General features: G+C 41.3%; 1 protein-coding gene across 1 annotated transcript in view; it reads right to left on the minus strand.

Moving 5' to 3' along the window:
• CDH13 (cadherin 13) overlaps positions 1-21,021 on the minus strand; it is a 587,120-nt gene that overhangs the window by 279,791 nt on the left and 286,308 nt on the right. Inside the window, 1 exon segment of the mRNA XM_033156828.1 lies at positions 15,542-15,694. Within this exon segment, the coding sequence (XP_033012719.1) occupies positions 15,542-15,694 (153 nt within the window).

Raw genomic sequence — 21,021 nt, forward strand, 5'->3', positions numbered from 1 at the left:
GCCATGTTACAGTAACCAATATATTCTGGAAAAAGCTGCAAAAAACTACGAAAAATCCTACAGGGGTTGGTAAAACATGATATTATAAATTACTGTACACCACATAATAGTCATGCTTCTAATAAAAGACTATTATTCTTGGTAGTACTAACTGACAGTTAATTTTCACCAAGAATTTATTAGAGAATTTTCTTACAATTATGTGGTGGGAACAATAGTAATCAAACAATTTGGAGAGCAAGAGATAACCATGAGAGTAGAATTCAAGGGGGCACACCCTATGCAACATGCTGGTTGACAGCAATTTTCCACCCCAGAACTCATAAATTATTTCCAAGTTTTCATTTAGAAATAAGAAATAATGGACTTCATGGCATTTATGGTCTTTGGTGGCAACTTATGTCATCTCCCTGACAGTTACTTCCATTTCTTGCATTTTTAAAATGGGCATTAATAAGCTGCCATGCAGGAAACCTGAGAAATGTACATTTCCTTCTTTATTTTTCATCCCAGTCCTGAAGACTTTACAGTACTTAACTCGTAGAAAAATCAAGGTACGGATCTGCCAAGATGGTCTGCCCTCTTTCATAAGTAGCAAAGGGTTTATCTGTCAATTGCAGTTTCTCAGTCTTAAATTCAATTCTCCACATGTCCCCATCAGTTTGCTCTTTTTTAAAAAAAAAAAAAAATCCTCATGAAAATGCACCACCATTTTGGTACAAATTTCTCGTTATATGCAATTTTGTATATTATACCCATTTTTATTTTTTGCAAAGCAATGTTCCCTACTATAATGCATATTTGTTTGTTGTTTTCACTAATATGCAGTTTTATGCACTTTTCTTGAATATATATTTTTTCTACACATTACTTGGTTGAATAACTGCATTGCAAAATTCTGAGAAGTCCGAATACATCAGTGAAGGTATCATTGAAATGCATTATAACAGTGTTTTTCAACCTTTTTTGGGCAAAGGCACACTTGTTTCATGAAAAAAATCACAAGGCACACCACCATTAGAAAATGTTAAAAAAAATTAACTCTGTGCCTATATTGACTATATATAAAGTAATTTTTCAATTTTTCCCACGGCACACCAGGCAACATCTCGCGGCACACTAGTGTGCCACGGAACAGTGGTTGAAAAACACTGCATTATAAGAGGAAATTGGCAAAAATATTAAAATAAATAAAATAAATAAATTCCTAGGCAGAGCTGCATTTAAAAAATGTATATTTTTTTGGGGGGGGGAGCTGATGAATTTCCAGCCAGACTTAAAATGATAGTAATTGCAAATTGGTGCAGAAATGTAAATAATTTATCTTAAGATGGGAGGCAGGCAGGTGGAATAGAAACAGAGAGAAACTGAAATCAACAGGTTTTTCCAACTCTAGGCAGAGCAGTCCCTCTATCCAACCCTACCAGCCTCTCTGCATCATTCCACAAGCATAGACCTCTCCTTTCACCCATTGAAGCTATGGGCAAGTGAATTTGCTGCTTGCAGACAGCTGTGAAGCTGGGCATTCTTGGGCTAGGGAGGGAACAAGCCAGCCCTGCTGCCATCACGAGGCCCAACATTGGGCCAAATCTGGGCCTCATTGCTGCACCAGCTCAGTAATCTGCCTCTTCTTCCTCCCTTGCCACCATGCAGCAAGGATTACAGCCCGAGTCATCAGGCTGATGCTGCAAATTAAGACTGCCAAATCTGGGCCCACTAAAGGCAATGGGGAACTCAAAGGCAACTTCTCAGAACGTGTTATACTGGTTTTAATTAAATGTTGTTGTCCCCTTCTCTCTGTAATAAAGCTCATTACAATAGATTATTGCCCCGCTGTGTGATCATATATAAAGAAACAGCAGTATATCTCACTGGTATATTATGGAAATTAAAATTCCTGATGCTACCATAGTAATTAATTTCCACAGGGAAGCTGGGTTAGTTTAGTAACGAGATTAATGAAAAATGTTGCCCGAGATAACGGCAATTCTGAAAGGGGGAGGGGCACCTCATTCCCCCCGCTTCCTCAGAACTGAGCAAAGGTTTGGAAGGAGTGCATGTCCCAAAAAGCAAGAACATTTCCCACACACCCTCCCCACATGTGTTGTATAAAACAGTGGATTCAAAAATACTGAATATTAGTTAATTTAATTGTGAACAGCAAACAGCTTCTCCTCCTGCAAAATGGAAGTCCTTTCAATGACATCAATTTGGGGCACCCAGTGTGACGTTGTAGAGCCATTGCTCAGTGACAAAGTCACTGATTTGCTTGCAGAAAGTCCCGGGTTTGATTCCTGACATCTCCAGCTAGGGATGGAAGAGTTCCCTGACCGAAAACCTAAAGACCAGTGAGTGTAGGAAATACTGATTTAAAAGTAAAATAAAATAAAGCAGCAGTCTGTCCCTAAGAGACTTCATATCAGTTGAGTAAAGTACTTAAAACCATTAGGAAAACCAAAATTCATGTACTTTGGAGGAGTACTGTGTATCTATCTGTATTTGTTATATAGACCCTTTCAGGGTCCTCCAGGCCTTTGACAACATGAAATTTATGAGTCATTTTTCCAGCTAATGCTAAACCCCATATACTTTTATACCATAGTGAATGTCACAAATGCTATAAGGTTTTCCATTGTGGGGCATCCATGTCAACTGATAGCTTTCAGTTGTTGGTCTCAGAGATTTAGTAAACAAATCTTGTTCTTCAGCTATTTTTTATTGTATAGATTTGTTTTACTTCAATAAAATCTTTTTTTTTAAAAAAAAACTTTTACAAAAAATAATGATCTAGATCAGTGTTTTTCAACCTTTTTTGGGCAAAGGCACACTTGTTTTATGAAAAAAATCACGAGGCACACCACCATTAGAAAATGTTAAAAAAATTAACTCTGTGCCTATATTGACTATATATAAAGTAATTCTCTTGAATAGGAATCAAATAAACACAATTTTTCCCACGGCACACCAGGCAACATCTCGCGGCACACTAGTGTGCCACGGAACAGTGGTTGAAAAACACTGATCTAGATGGAGCAATGAATGGTCTGACTCAGATAAGGCAGCTTCCTGTGTCTCTCTGCTTTGTTTCATTTCCTGAAGGGGAATTTGAATGGACATATGAAGCTGTTTCTACTGAAACAGATGACTGGCCCATCTAGCTAGTCCATCATTAACTGCTACACCTGGCAGTGGCTTTTCCAGGGAACTCGGGCAGACACCAGCAACCAGAGATCCTTTTAACTGGAGCTACAGGGTGCATCATGCATGCATGAGCTTCATTGGTTCCTTGTTATTTTATCTGTGGCCTATATCTATCCCTTCTAATCAGTGCTAAAAATCTTTTTAAAAACATACACTGCTCAAGTGATACGTTAGGGGAAAGGACAAAATGTTTCCCCTCGCACCCATAAAGAAGACTCAAGACACTGTATTCAATGCTTTTAAAATGTTATGTGTATTAAAAAGTAACAAATTAGAGGATCTGCCAAATTACAGACGGGGGCAGCAGGGGAGGGGGAAATTGCTTACATAACAAGGGAAGCATCCTTCACTCCCTAGACATGGAAGCTAGCAGATTATGTGTTCCCCAGCCAAGGATGGGGAGGAAGCCTCTCAAGGAGCTGCTGTCCAATGTTCAACATGATGCACAGGCAGGGTCCCAAGGCAATTCCCACTTACCACCTAGTCTCTGGCTCTGAGTGATAGATCACCCCCCCCCCCGAATGCCCCAGGATTGCAGTAAATTCGGATCTTGCATTTCCATACCAGCCCAAACTGAATGCCAGTCAGCCAAATAATGCCAACTCAAGAGAATATGCTCTACAATGTGAAGTAGGCAGAAACAGGAAGTCCCAAGAGATGACCAGGGGATTCCTACTCAGCCCCCCAAAATGCAACTAGCTGAAGCCCACACTATATAGGGGGAAGGGAGGGTGCTGCAAAATGAAATGCAGTATAGAAATTGTTTTTGATAACAATGTGATGCATGTGTATGCAAACACCCACCCACCACCCACTGTAGTTCATTCAAAGGTTCTGCAAGAGATAAATGATGGCAGCAGCCTGTTTCATTATTCCAACTGATCTATGGTTATTTAAAAGAAAGACATAGTTTAATTCCCTCTGAAAATGGGGAAGTGGAAGACCAGCTAAACAATTTAGATGCCTGTGATCTAATCTCTGTCAAAGGCATGAATCTTGGCTCTGGCTGTGTTCTCACCACTGCTGCATCCTTGAACTGCATATATTCTGTTGACTTTGCCTTGCACAAAGCACATCAACACAATTAATGCCCTTTCCCAGTGTAAAACATTTGCAAAGTTAAATAATGCCAATGGCGGTGGTTAGTAGTACATTCTCCCCCCTTGAAATGCATCTCCTGTCTTCTAAAATAAATTACATTTTGTCTGTATATATGGAACAGAATTAGGGGGGGACGGTGGCGAGGAAGCAGTCACAGCTTATTTCCATTTTTTACATATTTGCTAAAATGCATAACATTACCAGAGGACATGAAAAAGTTTTCTCCATCATCTTCTTTTTTGCCAACTATGTTGTTGACTGAATGAACATTTCCTTCAGAAGCCTGGCTGCATTCCCCCCCCCACCCACCCACTTTTTGGGTTGATGTTAATTCCAAGTTTCCTAGGAAATATTCCCTGCTTACCCTGTTAATAGTATTTTTTATTATTATTCAGAATTCAACTGATCAATTTCCTAAGCTTGCCAACCTGGATTTAGGAGTTAAGTTGCCTCTTAGATTTCAGTTCAGGTAGTTCAGTCAATGAGAGGCTGGGGAAATTACATAGACGCTTGCATCCAGAACTTCAAAGCATGTTCTACACATAGTAAGCACTGTATTGATCAATAGCTACTGCTCAAGAAAAACAATGAGGCCCAGAGGCATGCCCTTGAATTTCTCAACTCCGTTAGTGGCATGTTTTCTCCTAAACTTACTGCATTCCTCCCACACCCTCCCACGATTTTGTAGGGACCCATCATATTTTAATACCCAAATTAATGCTTGCTATTAAAAACGTGTTAACTGTGAAAACAATGGCACATCTATCACTGCTCTCCCTTCATCCCTCAGCATATTGACACATTGTTTAGGCTATTAAGTGGGCACACGTGTTTTTTCTCTCTGCTTAGGTGTTACTGCAATTTACTCCATTGTTAAAAGAAGAGTGCCTAGGAATTAAATGACTGGATAATCAGTTTGCCGAGTGAAGAAGTCTCTGTACAGAACAGATTGCAGTTTAATGTTCTGCTAGTAGTTCCATGCATCAATAACCTCACCGTGTCACTATGTAAGTTGCCAAGTCTAGCTTCTCGAACATGTGTATTTACAGAAAGAGGGATGCAGGCTCAGCTAGTCACTACTTTCAAACAAATTCAAGGCCAGCTCTGGACAGATATAAACAGGGGTCTCCTGTGCAAGGTGTTCTGGCATTCACCTTTCTGACCTGCAGTTCTTGCAGCATGCAAGGCATGGCCCCTGCCATACACCTCCCAAGGTATTCCAGCACAGAAGTGAGCAATTCAGATTCCATAAGCTGGAATCTGTATTTTGTTGCACCACCTCACTGTAATAGAAAGCATTTTGAGAATGTGTGTTAGTCACATTAGGAAGGGCTATAGAAGGGACCAGGTTGAATCTCCAGCATCTCCAGGTAGGGCTGGGAGAGAACACTGCCTGGAATTCTGGAGAGTTGCCACCAGTCAGTTCACAATATAAAAATTCAAAATACATAATAAAACAAAGACAAACCAATAAACCTCCATCCCACAAACAAATTTAAAAAGATGATCTCAGAGTCCAGGTAGGTTAATATGGAGAGGCACTTTTTGAGGTATTGTAGTCCTGAGCTATTTAAGGCTTTATGTCAAAAACCAGCACTTTGCATTGGATCTGGAAACTAACTGGCAGCCAGTGCAGTCAGGCCAAGATTGGTGTAATATGCTCAGATCATCTTGCCCTGATGAACAACCTGGCTGCCGGGGCTGCTATAACTTTGTGCCTGAAGCTGAATCTGTGTCGTTACTTTGCTTCAGTAAAGATCCCTTTGTAACATGTGTGACTTGACAACACTTTTCAGAGAGAAGGTGGTTTTGCACAAAGATCTGAATACAAACCAATCCTAATGTCAGAAATCGCAATTTAAGAAACACCCAGATTACATCCTTAATATGTGTGTTAAAACCACAAGTGTTGGGAACTGCTTCTCCCTTAATAAACAAGGATGGCAGAACAGGATGCACTGGATTTTAACACAGGCATGTGGGCTGTCTCTGTGGCTGTCCATATAAAGTTGGAGCTCTACTTTCCCTTGAATATAGTTACATTTCAATTTCTGCAACAGATTGTATAGAAGAGTTGCCAGCCACCATTTAACCTTCTCATTTACCCATTCTCTTTATGTACTCAATCCATTTTCTTCAGTGACTACTATGTATTTTATTCTGGTTGTTTGCATCCCGTGACAATCATTTTAAGACTCAACGACTGATCTAAATGCATTAGCTGTTAAAGGCATATCCAGGGCTCTTTCCCCCTTTCCCCCCTTTTTCTCCTGTCTCGCTTCAGCAAAACCCATCTTCCTGGTGGAACTCATATGCAGTGACAAAATAGGGGAGGATACGCTTTTTTGTTGGCACAAGTTATGTAATACTGGGAAGAATGGGGAAAAATGTGTTCAGTTCACATTTTCATGCGGACCTACCCAATTCACACTTTCTGGTCTAATAAGTAAACCAGAAAACCTCTATTCTTTGAAATTCACACATCAAATTATGTGACTCAGTTCTCCAACCAAACCTTGTACACAAAATTGAACAGGTTAGCAACAATAACGTATAAAACTACAAGATATTGGGGGGGGAATGCTTGCAGAGATGCAAATATTAAGCCAAATGATACAAATAAAAGCAAAAAACCCTACCTATTGGGAAAAATTAACACAAAAAGTCACAATTTTTGTGCAGATTTTTTAAAAGAAAATTGTGTTTAACAGATGTGGAAATGGAGCATGGAAATTGAACACTGGCATGCATGGGCTTTCAAGCCTCAGAGGGATATTTCTTTTGCAGGTAGAAAGTAAAATACCTCTTTCTCCTTGCAACAGATGAGGAAACAGCAGGAAGATTTATTATATTACATAACCAAATGTGACAGAGAACATGAAAGCACACCAAGGCCCATTTAATGAGGAAGAAACATCTGATGCATTTTTTGAAGTTAAATGGGACTGGACCTCCTCTGATCTGGATGGTAGCTTTTCAGAAGGAAAGTGTGCTCTGAGTCTAATACCTTAAAATAATAATTTAGCTGGCTGTTTTGCTAAAATCCAGCTTTCGATTAAATAATCCCTTTTCGCCATGCAAAAGTATTCTTTGTGACATTTACTGGGTTACATATTTTGATGTATGTATGTAAAATGATTTAACAAGACCCCACACCACAAAAGTAAGCGGATGTACATGACAATCACATGTTGCCAAGTTCTGTGTTCTACAGATGCACATGTGAGGAACTGGGTATCCTGCCTCCCACTTAAAACACAATAATGGGCATGTCTCAAGGTGATGTATGATGTAAACAGAAAAAAGATAAACACACAAATATGAAAACTGCAGATAAGTTTAAAACTAAAACAATACAAAATAGACACGACAAGAACCTATTATTTCAGCTGGGAAAGCCTGTTGGAACAAGAATATCTTCTGGAAAGTGCAGGTAGTGGGTGCCTGTCCGATTTCGAAAGGGATGCTGTTCCACAGAACAGGAATGACAACATAGGCAGCTTTATGGGGGATTAGACCAAACATACATCAAGTCCAGCATCCAGCTTAACCAGTAGTTGTTGTTGTTCAGTCGTTCAGTCGTGTCCGACTCTTCGTGACCCCATGGACCAGAGCACGCCAGGCACGCCTATCATTCACTGCCTCCCGCAGTTTGGCCAAACTCATGTTAGTAGCTTCGAGAATACTGTCCAACCATCTCATCCTTTGTCGTCCCCTTCTCCTTGTGCCCTCCATCTTTCCCAACATCAGGGTCTTTTCCAGGGAGTCTTCTCTTCTCATGAGGTGGCCAAAGTACTGGAGCCTCAACTTCAGGATCTGTCCTTCTAGTGAGCACTCAGGGCCGATTTCCTTGAGAATGGATAGGTTTGATCTTCTTGCAGTCCATGGGACTCTCAAGAGTCTCCTCCAGCACCATAATTCAAAAGCATCAATTCTTCGGCGATCAGCAGTCTTGATGGTCCAGCTCTCACTTCCATACATTACTACTGGGAAAACCATAGCTTTAACTATACGGACCTTTGTTGGCAAGGTGATGTCTTTGCTTTTTAAGATGCTGTCTAGGTTTGTCATTGCTTTTCTCCCAAGAAGCAGGCGTCTTCTAATTTCGTGACTGCTGTCACCATCTGCAGTGATCATGGAACCCAAGAAAGTGAAATCTCTCACTGCCTCCATTTCTTCCCCTTCTATTTGCCAGGAGGTGATGGGACCAGTGGCCATGATCTTAGTTTTTTTGATGTTGAGCTTCAGACCATATTTTGCGCTTTCCTCTTTCACCCTCATTAAAAGGTTCTTCAATTCCTCCTCACTTTCTGCCATCAAGGTTGTATCATCAGCATATCTGAGGTTGTTGATATTTTTTCCGGCAATCTTAATTCCAGTTTGGGATTCATCCAGCCCAGCCTTTCGCATGATGAATTCTGCATATAAGTTAAATAAGCAGGGAGACAATATACAGCCTTGTCGTACTCCTTTCCCAATTTTGAACCAATCAGTTATTCCATATCCAGTTCTAACTGTAGCTTCTTGTCCCAAATAGAGATTTCTCAGGAGACAGATGAGGTGATCCGGCACTCCCATTTCTTTAAGAACTTTCCATAGTTTGCTGTGGTCGACACAGTCAAATGCTTTTGCGTAGTCAATGAAGCAGAAGTAGATGTTTTTCTGGAACTCTCTAGCTTTCTCCATAATCCAGCGCATGTTTGCAATTTGGTCTCTGGTTCCTCTGCCCCTTCGAAATCCAGCTTGCACTTCTGGGAGTTCTCGGTCCACGTACTGCTTAAGCCTGCCTTGTAGAATTTTAAGCATAACCTTGCTAGCGTGTGAAATGAGTGCAATTGTGCGGTAGTTAGAGCATTCTTTGGCACTGCCCTTCTTTGGGATTGGGATGTAAACTGATCTTCTCCAATCCTCTGGCCACTGCTGAGTTTTCCAAACTTGTTGGCATATTGAGTGTAGCACCTTAACAGCATCATCTTTTAGGATTTTAAATAGTTCAGCTGGAATATCATCACTTCCACTGGCCTTGTTGTTAGCAAGGCTTTCTAAGGCCCATTTGACTTCACTCTCCAGGATGTCTGGCTCAAGGTCAGCAACCAGACTACCTGGGGTGTATGAGACCTCTATATCTTTCTGGTATAGTTCCTCTGTGTATTCTTGCCACCTCTTCTTGATGTCTTCTGCTTCTGTTAGGTCCTTTCCACTTTTGTCCTTAATTGTGGTAATCTTTGTACGAAATGTTCCTTTCATATCTCCAATTTTCTTGAACAGATCTCTGGTTTTTCCCATTCTGTTATTTTCCTCTATTTCTTTGCATTGTTCGTTTAGAAAGGCCCTCTTGTCTCTCCTTGCTATTCTTTGGAAATCTGCATTCAATTTCCTGTATCTTTCACTATCTCCCTCGCATTTTGCTTGCTTTCTCTCCCCCGCTATTTTTAAGGCCTCATTGGACAGCCACTTTGCTTTCTTGCATTTCTTTTTCATTGGGATGGTTTTCGTTGCTGCCTCCTGTATAATGTTACGAGCCTCCATCCACAGTTCTTCAGGCACTCTATGAAGAACTGTGGATGGAGGCTCGTAACATTAACCAGTAGACAACTGCTTAAATCCAGAAACCCCACAAGTATGTCACAAAGATAAAAACCATCTACACCCTTATATGTCCCCCAAGGACTGGTGTTCAGAGCTATGTATACTGTTTTCTTTGAACACTACGGTCCCATTTAATTGTTATATGGAATGAACATTCTGCTGGATCAGTGTGCAGGAGATGTATAAAGGCGAATTCCACCCTAGGGATCATTAGGAAATAAAATGAAAATGAAACTGCTGACATCATAATGCCATTCTATAAATCTATGGAGCAACCACATTGCGTATACTGTGCACAGTTCTGGCCAACTCGCCTCAGAAAGGATATTGTAGTCTCAGAAAAGTTTCAGAAAAGGATAACCAAGGGGATGGGGTGACTTTCCTTTGAAGAAAGGTTGCAATGTTTGGGATGTTTTAGTTTAGAGAAAAGGTAAGAGTAATATAAACAAAGCTGGATGTTGGAAAATTCAATACAGAAAAAAGAAAGTGCTTCTTCATAGGTAAAGGTAAAGGACCCCTGGATGGTTAAGTCCGGTCAAAGGTAACTATGGGGTGTGGTGCTCATGTCGGTTTCAGGCTGAGGGAGCCCGCGTTTGTCCACAGACAGCTTTCCAGGTCATGTGGCCAGCATGACTAAACCACTTCTGGCACAGTGGAACAGAGAGCATGGAAATGCTGTTTACTTCTTCATACAGTGCATTCCGCTATGGAAGTCACCAACACAGATGGCTTTAAAAGAGGACTGCACAAATTCATGGATGATAAGGATGATGTGCTCTGCATCATGACTAGTAATGCTTCTGAATACCAGTTGCTGGAAGCCACAGAAGAAGAGAGGGCTCTTGTGCTTGGGTTCTGATTGAGGCTGTCCCATGCTGGCTTGGATGGCCCATTGACCTGATCCAGGTGTTTACATTTTTATCAGACTCCAAGTACTGGTTCAGAATAATGCCAGAGCTCAGTGACAGAATATATACTTTGCATGCATGCAAAATGGCTGAAGCTCAGAGCACAGGATGCTAGACTAGATGGGCCTTTGGACTGATCCAGCAGGGCTATTCTTACTTTCTCTTATGAAGGCAATAGCGCTCTCCCACTTCGTCCCTTTTAAAACTGGCATGCATTTACTTACTGTTACCCCAATGGTGCTGGAGGAGACTCTTGAGAGTCCCGTGGACTGCAAAAAGATCAAACTTATCCATCCTTAAAGAAATCAGCCCTGAGTGCTCACTGGAAGGGCAGATCCTGAAGTTGAGGCTCCAGTAATTTGGCCACCTCATGAGAAGAGAAGACTCCCTAGAAAAGACCCTGATGTTGGGAAAGATGGAGTGCACAAGGAGAAGGGGACGACAGAGGATGAGATGGTTGGAGTGTTCTTGAAGCAACTAGCATGAGTTTGGCCAAACTACGGGAGGCAGTGGAGGATAGGGGTGCCTGGCGTGCTCTGGTCCATGGGGTCATGAAGAGTCGGACACGACTGAATGACTGAACAACAACAACTCCAACCAAAGGGATCCCAAGCTTCTCCTGAAACATACTAATTTGTGGGACCTATATGGCAACAAAATACCCTGATCAGAAGCTTGAGACTTGTCAGCTGTAAAACCTCCAGAGTCAGAATTAGGCAGTGGGGAGCCAGCCTTTTGGAGCACTCCAGCTTTTAAGGAGATAATAGCAGCCAGTCACAAATCTTTTATGTAGCTGCTTTCAGAGCACAAATACTTTGAAACCAAACACAATCGGAAACTGACACTTTGCAGGCATAAGACGTCAGGGCAAGGTAGGTGGGTGGGGAGAAGTTTGATAATGCCACTCAGTCAGCATCATGAAAATTGGAATCCTGACAAAATTTACCTAGGCAATTCCCCCTTTATAAAAAGGGAAACAAAACAGAGATTATGAAAGGTTTCTTTTTCTTTTTTAAATTTGTCTAAGAAAAATGTTTAACAAGTGCCGGATGTGAAATCAATTGTTAAGAGGCTTTCATTCTCCACGTTTCATTTTATTTCCTTCTCTTGCGGTGACAGGCTGTCTTCCTAGACAAGGATCCCAAGCTTTAGATAGTGACACATAAGAGGAAGCGTTCAGACCAATTAAGCCTGCAGCTCCGTCAAAGAAGCCAGAAAGCACCCCTGTTTCTCTGGGAGAGATTAATTGGGATACTAAACATGATTAGTAAAATCAGGTTGGGGGGGGGGAGGGAAGAGAATAAAAATCAAATAATGATGGTAGTGGGAGCCTACTTTATATGACAGATGAATGACACCCAGGAAAGTCTTGGAAAGTAGGAAAACAGGAAGCTGCCTTATACTGAATCAGACCAACAGTCCATCTAGTTCAGTGTTGTTTATACTGACTGACAGCATCTCTCCAGTGTTTCAGATGGGGAGACTTCCTCAGTCTTACCTAGTGATGCTGAGAATTGAACCTAGGAACTTGTGCATGTAAAACATGTACTCTGCCACTGAGCTATCACATTTCCTCATATATTTCAAGGGCCCAGGACTCAGAAAACTCCAACACCCCTGGCATGTGGTACCCAGAAGGTTGAGCAGACCCTTGGCCTGAAAAAGGTTCACCAACCATTGCTATGGTTGCTTATAGACTTTTTAAATTATTATTTAGCATCTGTTTTAAGCCACTTTGAAAGCATCTCAGTTATAAATATACGAAACAAGTAAGTAGAATAAATATTGGTTCCCACACAGACAGACTTGACTTTCACTATGTCTTGGAAAGCACTAGACAAAACTGCTCTTCCAAAGAAGGGATTTTGTTTTCAATATTTTGTACAATATTGTGTGGAACAATATTTTGTAGTAATTAAGGGATTTCCTCAACCCCCGCTTAAGCTGAGCACACTCCATGAAACGAAAACACATTTTCAATTTGGGAAAAATAAAATGACTTTTGAGCCTGATTGTTAGCCATAAATTATCTGTCACAAACATTGGGTGGTTAATGTATTAATAGCCTTCCATCTACAGAATTGGATTTAGTATTCCTGTTTATTGAATTGATTTGCAAGCTGTTTACTCAGACTAGCATAATAATTTGTGAATGACCAAGTCTGTGAGAGTCTATATGAAAAGGTGGGAACTAATTCCATTAGTTAATCTGTGCTACTTCCTTCCTTTTCCTTTCCTTTCTCTTTCTTTCTTTCTAAATGCAATTGCCTCTGTTTTTATTTTTAAAAGATAAAACTTCACATTAATTCTCCCTTCCCCAACTTGGTGCCTGCCCAATTTTTTGAATTACAAGTCCCATCACCCTTGACACTAGGTTATGCTGGCTGGTCTGATGGGATTTGTAGTCAAATCAAAGTGCCTTGCTCAAGCAAGAACTTCCAAGTTCACATCATATTTTGTTTTAGGCAAAAGTTAATGGTGACTCTACCTAGAAGGCTTCCAGCTCATCCATTTACTTGAGGTTAATGGCTCCTTGCTCCAGACAAGTGGCAAATCATTCTTCTGGTGAAGAGAAAAAATGTACCGCAGGAAGTTCTCTGTCGCAATTGTAATTTGAATGAGCTGGGCCCATTTCTCAAGCCTATTGCATTGAACCAGATGACCCACTTATCACTTCCAGCTTTGCAGAATACCAGGACTCTATTCTGCTGCACTGACAGTTCAGAAAATATTTATATCTTTCCATGGAGAGTCATCTCCTCCTATTTTTCATCTTCATTTGTGCTTTTAAAATAATTCATAAGCACCAAATGAAGGAAAGCAATTCTTTTAAAAAAAGAAACTTTCCCAAGACTTTGCAAGAAACTAAAATAGTTTCATGTATCAAGAAAAATCAAAGGGGGGCGGGACCCCTGCCGCTTTCTTGACTTCACAATACATCTTCATTGATTCCAGTTCATTGTTTTTCCAAAGACTGACTAATCAAGTTGAGCATTCTCCTTCTGCAGATCTTCTTGACTGCAGCTTGCTCAACAGGACTCTGGCTGGCCTGCTGAGCACCAGAATTATATCACGGGTCACACAGAAAGAGTTGCAGCCCATTAAAAGATGCATTTGCATCTCCTTTCTGGCTCATCTAGCATGCTGCAATATATATTGTTTTATGTGATTTGCAAGGCTTAAGGGCAGGGTGAGACTATTCTAAAGGAAATAAATTGGGGTTATATTTGAAGATATGCTGTAATCGTTCCAGCATGGGGAATGCTTTGGTTTACTATGAGAGAAAGCTGCCCTTTGATCAAACTATTTGGCCATACAGGATTTGACACCTAAAAGGAGTGTTACATGCCAACACTCTTGAATTTGGAGCCCTGAATAACATGCACTGCTAACTTCCTACTCCATGAACCATGAGAATCAAGAGACCCAACCTCTGCAACCATCTGATCTATAGCCTATGCAAGTTGTAACTTGCCTTCCCTCTTTCTGACAATGCATTCTTCCTTTCTTGTCTATTTTCTGGCCCAAAGGTCTGATCCTGCTACTACAGGTACTGCAGCCTTGGTTCTACAGGCAGTGCTACTGCCTTTAGAACAGAGGTCAACAAAGTGGCATTTGTGGACACGCTGGAACCTTTGATAATGTTCCAATTCCTGTCCATACCACAGAATTTAGAGGAGTTTTGAAGGAGCTGTATCTTGCTTGATTTGATATTTGGTAAATATCCACAGGTCCTGCTTTCTGAACATAATGTGTACCCAGGAAATTGATTGTTAGGGGAGTGTTTGCATAACAAGCTGAGAATTGCCATTGTTTCCTATATCTCTAATCTGTGATTTGTCCCCTCTCTCACCACCCTTCCTGAAATGGCTGCAGTCAACCAGCAGAAGAGAGACAAAAGGAATTTTTCCCCCCTGATCTCTACATCCCTGCATGGTTTCTATCCTAAAATGTTTGGCACTGACAAGCAAAACACCAATAAGAAAGTGGACAAAGACCAGCTTTTCGTTTTGACTGACTCTGCAGCGCATATAGTGATGTTTGGGTACTAATTTCTTTTGTTCTGATAAATGAATTTTTGCATAGTGAGCTCTTGGAAAGCAACAGAAATTTCTCCCCTGGCCCTACAAGATTCACATATTCTGGCCAGCCTCATAACTTCACTTGTTATGAATTTTCTACATCACTATATACAATAGTATGGAGAAGCAGCAAATTGAAGCCAAGAAACATAAAGCAAAACTTTTGCAACATCCCATGAATATAAAGAGCCCCTTCAGGTTACTTGTTTGTTGATCATTCATCCTGATTTTCTTGCACAAAGATCACATAGAAGTTGCATTATATCCAGTATTTACTGAGCATGCATCCCGATTTGTTGGCAGGGTGGTTATATAACAATCAGCATTTGTCCTGCATTCATCCTGATTTGCTTGTAAGGGTTTATAAATCTTCCCATACATTCATCTCACAATTTCTAATGCATTTCTCCATCACTTTCCAAATCACAAAATGTCTTTTTTTAAAGTGGATTTATTGTGCAAAGTTGTTGTTGTTTTTTTAATCCACTTTAAATGCACAAACCTAAAGGTCTGGTATGTGATTGAATCACTCAGACAAAATATGATAGTCTGGAGGCCATCACGGGTTAAGAGAGAGAGAGAGAGAGAGAGAGAGAGAGAGAGAACGCAACACACACACACACACACACACACACACACAAACATTGCATGGTGACTTACCTGGTATGTGGCCATTGCTTCTCTGTCAAGGGACCGTGTCACAAGGACCTCTCCTGTGCTCTCAACAATTTTGAAAAATCCCTTTGGCTCCTGGTCCACACCTTTCCCAAAAATCCGAAATTTGGAGCCCTCTGGTCTGTCATTGTCTACCACCTGTATGAGGCAAACACAGCTGTGAGGATACAAGCCAAGGAGGCAGCAAAAAAGAATTAGGAACAATTTGTCTTCTTGTAGCATGCCTATATTATGATTCCTACACCTCACAGAGCTACAATTCCCGAAGTAGTTTAACAACCACTCCCTCTTCCTAGGGAAGTATGGGAACTGTAGTTCTGTGAGGGGTATAGGGGCTTCTTACAACAACTCTCAGCACTCTTGCAAACCGCAGTTCCCAGGATTCTTTGGAGAATCCATGACTTTTTAAAGTGTCATGATACTGCTTTAAATGTACAGTGCAGATGGGGCCTCACATAAGGCAAGAGGCAGATTTAGGTAACAGTTGGGGGTTTATGTTTCAAGCAATGGAGATCAGGACATTGCTCTCCCTGCCATCCCCTAGAATCCTAGGTGCAACCTGATGCCAACAGAACCTAGAAGAGACTAATTCAAGGTCCCCCCCCCCCCTGTTTTGGGGTGTGTGTGTGTGAGAGAGAGAGATTTGCCATTAATGTTAGCTGCCAGTTAAACAATAATAATGACTCTTGACATGTCTCATTAAAGATGTTCAATTCAAAATAAGTTTACTGTTCTAGCCAATGGCCATGACAAACCTGCAACAACAGTAGCAATAAAACAATACAGTATCCATAATATGAAGCAACATTCGTGGTGTAAGAAATATCATTTCCTCTATACAGTATATACAATGGTTGGTGCTGGCCATTATAATTCATAATATTTCTTATGCACCCATAAGGTGTGTGTGCAGCATCCAATGAAGCTACATCATAAAGGTCCCAGATGTGCCTCTGGGGAGAGGGAATTCTACAGCTTGCTACAGAGAATGCCCTCCGCTGGACCACCATCCCCTTAACTTCTGAGGGTGGTAGTGGCATCGCCAAGAGGGCTCCCTCTGCCACCTGAGAGGGGAAGGAAATAGTGCAAAGTGTACAGTTGCTGCATTTGGGGCCAAGCAATGCCACCAGTTCTCACTGGAAACTGGGGAGTTGTTCAATTCACTAAAACGAAGAGGGAATTCTGCACAGGGTGAGACAGCTCTTCCACATGAGAGATCTGCAATCATTTCAGGGGACAAAGGGATTTGTTTTCAGGAAGTCCAGGTTCTGACTGCTGTCCACAGCAGCTTCTCAACATTTCAAGGCCTCATCTACACTATACATTTAAAGAACTATGTTGCTGCTTTAAACAGCTATGGTTTCCCCAAACACTTCTGGGAGCTTAATTTTTTTTTGTTTTTATGGGTGCTGAGAACTGTTAAGAGAACACTATTCCCCCTCACAGAAGTATGATTCTTATGAAGAAAGAATGATTGATAAACCATTCTGAGAACTGTAGCTCTGTGAGGGGAATAGGGGTCAATCAAAACGCTCGGCACCTTTTATATACTGCAGTTCACAGAATTATTTGGACAAAGCCATTGTTATTTTTCAGTGGTATCATAGTGCTTTAAATGTATGGTGTGAATGTGGCGAAAGTGAGTGCTTCAGAAGACAAGGGAGTTTGTTTTCCAGGAAGTTATTCTGTTGTTCTGAAGGGCAGTCATTCAGATCCCCCTGAATAGCTTGCTGTTGCCTCTAGTCATTCTCCCTCCAAATTTTGCAAATAAAGTTAACATAAAAAACTCATAGACGTGGTTCAGAACAAAACACCTGCAATGAAAACTAAGCACAAGAGTCAAGATTCAATTATGTCTGCCCATGCCTGAGTTTCTATCCTTGCACCTGCTCTTTTAAAGTCTGGAATGACGGCACTGACAATTACCCAGAAGAAGGTCTTTTTGAGTTGATACTTTATTTAAAGTTTAATTAGCCACAAGAGGGAGCTACGTACTCCCAAAAAATGACAGAAATAGGGTCCTCTTCTAATTGAGGTGACATTCACATATAATGTGCTATGATTTCACATTAAACAGTCAGGACTTACCCCAAAGAATTCCGGGAGCTGCAATTTGTTTAAGCTGCTGAGAGTTGTTAGGAGGCCCCCACTCCTCTCAGAAAGCTACAATTCTCATAATCCCCTGTGAATAGGGAGTGATTGTCGAACTGCTCTGGGAATTGTAACTCCCGGAAGGGAATAGAGGCCTTCTAACAACTCTCAGCACCCTTAATAAACCACAACTCCCAGAATCCGTTGGGGAAAACCATGATGCCTATAGAATGTTGACACAATTCAAAATGTGTGCTCCTTTGGTTGAGGTCCCTTCACCCACCCCCAATAAAATATTTGCGGGGGCCACCCCACCCCACCCAAAGTTGATGGGCATTGCCATTCAAATGGTGTGTGTGTGTGTGCATCATGTGATTAATTATGTGGGATGGGGCTTATCTGCTCCCACAGTGTGGTGGCACCCCTTCACCCACCCCAATAAAATATTTGAGGAGGCCACCCCCCCCAAAGTTGATGGGCATTGCCATTCAAATGGTGTGTGTGTGTGCATCACGTGATCAATTATGTGGGGCGGGGCTTATCTGCTCCCACAGTGTGTTGGCACCCCTGTTTTGATAACACTGAAGAATGTAGTTATGGGGGGGGGGATTGGCAAAAATCAATATGCCATGTTTTTGAGGGTCCAGGTAATAGTAACCAGTGTGGCATAGTGGTTAAGGTGTCAAACTAAGTCCTGAGGGACTAGGATTCACATTCCTACTTGGCCATGATGCTCCCTGGGTGACCTTGGGCACCAGTTCTTGGACTAGAAGTGTTGTTGTGAGGATAGTATGAGATAGGGAGAGTCATGTACATCACCTTGAGGTCCTTTGAGGAAAGGTGGGATATAAATGAAATAAATAAGAGAGAATTAGTATTAGGGGTGGGTGGGTGGGTGGGTGTGATGCAGATAGTAGTTAGCATCTTAGAAGTGGCACTACCCCTTCACTCACACCGGACAACACTTTTAAGACAACACCTGCCGAGAGACAAACAACAGCATCTATCTATCTAATGTCTATTTTTGGAAAACAAACCCACACCAATTCTTCTCATAATTCCCATTGCGATGATTCTGTTCCTGCACTCCCTTATTTTCTGCCTTCCAGATGTTTTGGACAAGAATTCCCTTCACCCTGGACCACTGGCCATCTTCTCTGAGGAAGATGGGAATTGTAAGCTAAAATATCTGGAGGGCACCGGTTTGTGGGTGGCTGTTCTGTGCCATGATGTGGCATTGCTCCAAAGAGACATATAGGGGATCATATGGTGCCCCCCCCAGCCAAGAGAAGTTACACTGCTTCCACAAAATACACTATGAGAAATCTGGGCCAGGGTTGGTTTTGGCTCCTTGCCCATTTTGCCCTCTCCAACACCCCCTGTGCATAAATGTTCTTGTGAGATTCAGACCTAATTCAAATCTTCTGAACAAGAATAGGAGCACTTCTGAAGCAGGAAAAGACTGCATCCCTTGAGGTTTCTCCATAAGGGAAATCAAAGCTAAGGCAAATGGCATTCGAAGGCTGATAAACTCCTACAAGCAGTATAAAACAAATGGGCAACTATACTTAGAAGTCCCTTACACTCACTGAATTCTGGCCAGAAGAAATTTACCAACACCATTTTTCAACTGGTGTTACTATGTCCCTTCCAGCTAAGCTCATTTCAACAGTATGATCCCTCAGCTGTTCTGATCTTATCACAGAGGTAAATCACAGAGCGTTTTCCAAGGAGTGAGAAAGAAATAGATAAGTGGAGCCAGGCAGAGGGAACATCAGCCCACAATATCCCCAGGAGAGGATTGTGTGTGTGTGTGTGTGTGTGTGTGTATCTAGTTTTATAACCACAACATTTTTGCTTTTGACAATATTATTCCAGTTTAGCAACCACAGGGGTGATGTTACTTAATAACTGTCTTCCTCCCCCCCCCCACCACCCCAGCAAACTCCAAGTATTCCTGCACAACCTTGAGTCTCAGAGGCAGGAATCTTGTTGCACTCAACATAAAATCTTGTTCCCAACATAAAACGAATCTTGTTCCCAACATAAAAGGACCTGGATTTTAATAGAAACTCTATACCAAGGGTTGCCAAGATGGTGTTCTCCACATGTGCCCACTATAAGTCCCATCAACCTTAGGCAGTATGGTCAGGGATGATGGGAATTGTAGTCCAGGCACCACATTGATTACCCCTGCTCTACACATTCCAGGCACCCACATCATGCATTTAAAGCATCTCATTCAATTGTAAGACTCACAACTCCCTCAAAGAATCCTGGGAACTATGGTTTGTTAAGGGTCTTAAAAAAATTCTCAGCACCCTTAACACACTACAGTTCCCAGACTTATTTGGGAGAAGCCATGGCTCTTAAAGTGATACAATGCTGTAAGAGTGTTTTAGATGTATGCTAGGGGTGTGACCTTAAGTCTACACAGTATAAATTAAAAACAATATTCACCTACTTGATAGGGTTGGATAATATACTACATATTTATTTATTCTGGAGATTTCTATCCCTCTTCCCAGTGTATCTGTACCCTCACAAGGCAGCTTATAAATATAATGGTATCTATCTATCTATCTATCTATCTATCTATCTATCTATCTAAGAGTGGCTTGGGAGACCCAGCCAGATGGGTGCGGTACAAATAATAAAATCATCATTGAAATTATTAAATGTATCAAAAATGCCAGATGATTAAAATAAATAAATCAAATAGCACAAAACATCAGTGCTAAAATGGTGTTAAAAGTATCAGCATAAACAGAGCTCAATAAAATTATCCAAATGCAGATCAAAAGAGAGGGGGGGAAGCCTTTAAGCACCTTCTAAGAATCAACAGCAAAGGATCAATGTTCATTTCCCTGGGAGCGCACTCCAGCAGTGTGGGGTCAATAAAAAAAGGGTCCTGCCATGGTGTTCTCTAACCAGACAACTTCTGTGGCGAGTCAAAGATCAGGACCTAAGAAGCTGAACTCAAAGGTATCCTTCATGCGGGTATTACATAGATATCCTTTGGATAACCTGGTCCCCAACAATTCAGGGACATAAAGGTCAGTTGCAGCACCTTAAATGGGGTCTGGGGGATTTCAGCTGCCACATTCTGCCCTATATGAAGTGCCCAAAACATCTTTAAGTCACATTACAGTACTCTGGCGTGGATGTAACCAAACCATGTGTCTCCTTCTGGGAACATTCAGAGAGAGATAAATAGATACAAAGCAACAATAATCATGTACACTTCCTTTCTCTTTAACATTTTTTCCCAGGAATCCAGCAGTATAAAGTGTGTGTGTGTGTTTGCAGTGCACTTTTCTGGTTTTGGTCTTTTTTTTAAAAAAAAAAATGTAATAAATGTTTCCCTTTTTCTG

This window comes from Lacerta agilis, chromosome 8, assembly GCF_009819535.1.
Source record: "Lacerta agilis isolate rLacAgi1 chromosome 8, rLacAgi1.pri, whole genome shotgun sequence".
NCBI lineage: Eukaryota > Metazoa > Chordata > Lepidosauria > Squamata > Lacertidae > Lacerta > Lacerta agilis.